Source organism: Mus pahari, chromosome X (genome assembly GCF_900095145.1).
Source record: "Mus pahari chromosome X, PAHARI_EIJ_v1.1, whole genome shotgun sequence".
Taxonomy (NCBI): domain Eukaryota; kingdom Metazoa; phylum Chordata; class Mammalia; order Rodentia; family Muridae; genus Mus; species Mus pahari.
Genome location: NC_034613.1, coordinates 63966537 through 63971196, shown reverse-complemented (window position 1 = coordinate 63971196; position 4660 = coordinate 63966537). Strand labels below are relative to the sequence as shown.

The window sequence follows — 4660 nt, the reverse complement described above, 5'->3', positions numbered from 1 at the left end:
CAAGACTACCAGCCCAGAGATGGTCTCACCCACAAGAGGCCTCTCCCCCTTGATTACTAATTGAGGAAATGCCCCACAGCTGGATCTCATGTAGGCATTTCCCCAACTAAAGCTCCTTTCTCTGTGATAACTCCAGCTTTGTCAAGTTGACACAAAGCTATCCAGTACAGAGACCATAACTCAAAAACTGAAAATATTTACCATCTGGCTATCTTCAGAAAAAGGCTACCAATCCATAATCTAAGCATTTCTACTAATCATGTGCAGAACAAACAGAGTTTGGCTATTTCAAAGATGAGCAGGCACAGAGATAAAATGTAATTCAAAATGTTCACATTGGCAGTACACCCCACCAACTGTGGTACCCCCACAGAACTAGTTAACTACAACTACTATCTTCATTTCCTTTGTATTCTCATTTACTGACAAAGGTCATCAAATACTTCAATTACTAAGCTTTACAAGAGGCTGGAAAGACAGAAGACCCATGTTCAATTCCCAGCACCCACATGACAGCACATAGCCATTGGTAACTGTTGTTCCATGAGATCTGATGCCCTCTTTTTTTTTAAGATTTATTTATTTTATTTATGTGAGTACACTGTTGCACCCATCAGACACACCAAAAGAGGGTACTGCATCCTACTACAGATGGTTATGAGTCACCATGTGGTTGCTGGGAATTGAACTTGGGAACCCTAGAAGAGCAGCCCCTGATCTGCTGCCCTCTTATTGCCCCTACAAGCACCACAGGTACACACTTGTATCTATACATATACAGATATACATCTAGGCAAAAACCCATACACATAAAAAATAAAATAAAATACATTTTAAAAGTGCCTTTGCGAAATGCACTAGGTAGCACATGCATGTTATCCTAGCACTTAAGAGGTTGAAGCAGGAATTAAAGGCCAGCCTGGGTTATATAATGAAGCCTTGTCCCATGCAAATTGTTTTTACAGTAATGATATTCTAAAAGTGTCATAGAATATAGTTTTTGTCTCACTGCGCCAAGTTCTTTGTTATCATAAAGCTTTTTATACTGCTGAGATAATTATATATCCTGTTTTGTACACAAAACTGCCTGTACTTACCATATACTAAACCTGAACAAAACAAGTCTTACCTCCTCAGCTTTGCTCTTGACCTCAGTTGGTATTTGCTTATTCTTACGTATTTTCAACTGCTCTTTGGCTTTCTTCATGTCTTTTTCTACTCTTTGCCAGTCAACTTTGATGTATCCAGTATGGTTTGCCAGCTACAAATTTAACAGTAATAACAATGTAATAAGGAACATGGTCTTTGGCATTTCTTTTTGTCAAGATAAATCTTAAAAATAGGTAATCAAAACTCTTTTGACTTACATTTTTGGAGAAATAAGTTATTTTTGTGGCTTTTGGGCAAAACGTACATACTACATTCAATGTTCCATATTTGGTAATAGAAATAAACAACTGTCTTCAACTGTTGGCAATAATTTAATGTATACACTGAGTTTGACAAAATTTTAAGTAAAATTTAAAAATAAGATGTTAAGTGAAAGCCAAAGTAGTAAGTTCAATGTAAACAATTTTTCATGGAAATGTGGACAGAATAAAATTGATTCAAGTATGTTGTTTCTGATAAATTAGGGTTATCCATAACACCATCACCCAATTAATTACCCAAATAAATTAGAGAAAATATGTATATGTAAAGCAAAACATTTGCACTTATCGACAGTGAAGTTTTTATTGAAGTCAATAAGAAAAAAAAAATTAGCTGGAGAGATAGCTCAGTGGTTAAGAGCACTAGCTACTCTTCAAAAGAATCCAAGTTTGATTCTCAGCAACCACGTGGTGGCTCTTAACAGTATAAACATGAAATAAAATGTGACTAGGACTTAAGATTTCACTCAAATGATTAGTAGCATTAAAAAATAGCACACAAAACCAAATGTATAAACTATTTTAATGTAATATATCCAGGGCTATAATTTCTCACAATATGTTAATGAGCAAGTAGAATTTCCAAACACCTAAAAAAAACTTAACATACAAACCTGAAGGAGAAAGAATCCACCNCCTACAGCTGTTGCAGCCAATTTTCCAACCTTCTGGAATATGAAACCAGTGCACCTGTGAAACCAAACCAAGATCAGACGTGACAGACTGTCAGATGCACACAAGCAGGAACTTCTAACAATGCTCATATCCTACTTACTTTGAAATGATTTAGCTCCTCTTACAATGTACAGAAACAGAAGCCCATGCTAGCCTCTAGGTTCCTAGAGTTCCTATTCATGAGTACCCATTATACATTTCAAAGTTCACATTAGCATTCTAGCCCATTTCACCTCCACCCCTACCCCAAACCCCGAGGTTGTTTCAGTTAACAGGTTTCCTTTCTCCCAGACCCACTTTATTCTCAGTATAGACCAGGTATACCCTCTCCTGAATTCTCACTATTCCCACTGTTCTCTCACTACCATTCCCACTACTCTATCTCTTGCTATTCCCTGCTATTCTCCCTTGTTTTGCAGATATGGCCATGTCCAGTCTGATTCTTTTTCTCTTAGCTCTGGACTTTTTCAGATGGCCTTGGATGTTTTTTCTCTCTCTTATCCACAATAAAAATTTCTTCCCACCTCTAACCATGGAGCATCCATTTCATTTTTTTTAAAACTAGGCCGCTTGCATACACCAAGAATACATGCATGTACCACCCTATATGAAGCTTGTCAACAAAAAGTGTATATATGCAAGCTGGCCATAGTAATGCACGTCTTTATTCTTGACATTCGGGAGGCAGAAGCAGGTGGATACCTGTGAGTCTGAGGCCAGTCTGGTCTACATAGAGAGTTCCAGATAGCTAGGGCTATGTAGAGACCCTGACTCAAAAAATTATATACAAAGAATCTAAACACTCTCTTCAAAAGGAAGATAGTTCTTTTTTTTTTCTTTTTAAGGAAGATATTTCAAACTGGAATTTTAAAAAAAAGGAGGCTGAGGAGATAGTGTAGTGAACAAAGTACTTTACTGTGTAAGCATGAGGACTAAAGGTCAAATCCATATAAAACTTGGTGCTTTAAAAAAAAGTAAAACCTGCATGGCATGGTGGCTCATGCCTTTAATCCCAGCACTCGGGAGGCAGAGGCAGGCAGATTTCTGAGTTCGAGGCCAGCCTGGTCTACAGAGTGAGTTCCAGGACAGCCAGGGCTNCACTCGGGAGGCAGAGGCAGGCAGATTTCTGAGTTCGAGGCCAGCCTGGTCTACAGAGTGAGTTCCAGGACAGCCAGGGCTATACAGAGAAACCCTATCTTGAAAAAAAAAAAACAAACCAAAAACCAAAAACCAAAAAAAAAAATGTCTTGAGTGTTCCCAAACTCTGGAATTCAATAAATGACTTTAGGAAATTTTGTTTCTATATACAAGTAATTAAATAACAGGAAAATGAATTTTTTTGAGTAACAGTACTAACAACAGCATCAAATATAAAATATTTATATAGGTATTTAGGATTCTATGTTGATCATCTATTGTGATATATTGGCCTTATATCAATAGATTATATATAACCTATAAAGATGAAATAAATACAAGAAAATAAAGTGATAGTTATCAGAACAATATGATACCGGCACCAAGACAAATCAATTTTTAAATGAATTTTTAAAAATGGTTTGTTTTGGTGTGTGTGTGTTCAGTACATATGTGTGCACATGTAGAAGTCAGAGGCAACTTGTATGAGTCAGCTCTCTCCTCTACCATGTGGGTCCCTGAGATTGAACTCAGGTCCTCAGGCATGATGGCAAGTGTCTTTACCCAAGATATCTTGCTGACCAACAGACAGATTAATTTAATGAACAGATGGTAAATGATTTTTTAAAAAAAGATTTATTTTTTTATTTTATATATATTTGAGTGCACTGTCTTCAGACACACCAGAAGGGGCTTCAGATCGCATTACAGATGGTTATGAGCCACCATGTGTTTGCTGGAAAATGAAATCAGGACCTGTGGAAGAGCAGTAAGTGCTCTTAACTGCTGAGCCATCTCTCCATTCCTCCCCCAACCCCCTGTAAATTGATTTTTGATACAGGTATAAAGACATGGTATTGAAGTTGTTCCCTTTTTGTATATGTTTAGACTGTTTCTACTTTCAGGTATTACAAATAAAACTAGGAACATTTGTGTGAAATTTTTTGTATAAGCAAAGGATTTCATTTATAATTTTTAAGTGACAAATAGTATGGCTGAGCCATACTACAAATGTGGTATACAATAGCACTTGAGACACAGAGGTAGGAGGATCACAAGTCCTGAACCATGCTTGAAGGGCCTTCTTAGACTCGGGCCTACCAAACATGGTACTGGCAGCATCTTGCCCTTTCCACTTCCCTCTCACATAAATTGCATCCCTGAGGAATGAGTCTAGCATAAGAAAGTGTCCAAATAAGGGAAGAGACCTTGATGGCTACCTTTAAGGATATAATCTATGGTTTACATGGGAGAGGGAAGAGGGAAGGGCAAGGCCTGACATTACCATGTTTGCCAGGCCTGGCCCTGCTAAGTTTCTTCATTGCTGAGCCAAAGACTCCATTACAAAACAAAACAAAAGAAAACCAACACACAACACACACACACACACACACACACACACACACACACACACACAC

At 37.6% G+C, this 4660-nt stretch overlaps 1 protein-coding gene across 1 annotated transcript in view; it reads right to left on the bottom strand.

Annotated features, from left to right (window-relative positions):
• The window catches only part of Fundc2 (FUN14 domain containing 2), a 16047-nt gene that overhangs the window by 3702 nt on the left and 7685 nt on the right, over positions 1-4660 (bottom strand). The window contains exons 3-4 of the mRNA XM_021188197.2: positions 2045-2120; positions 1130-1261 (exon numbers count right to left, since the gene is read on the bottom strand). Coding sequence (XP_021043856.2) covers positions 1130-1261; positions 2045-2120 — 208 coding nt within the window. The remainder of the gene's footprint in view (positions 1-1129; positions 1262-2044; positions 2121-4660) is intronic.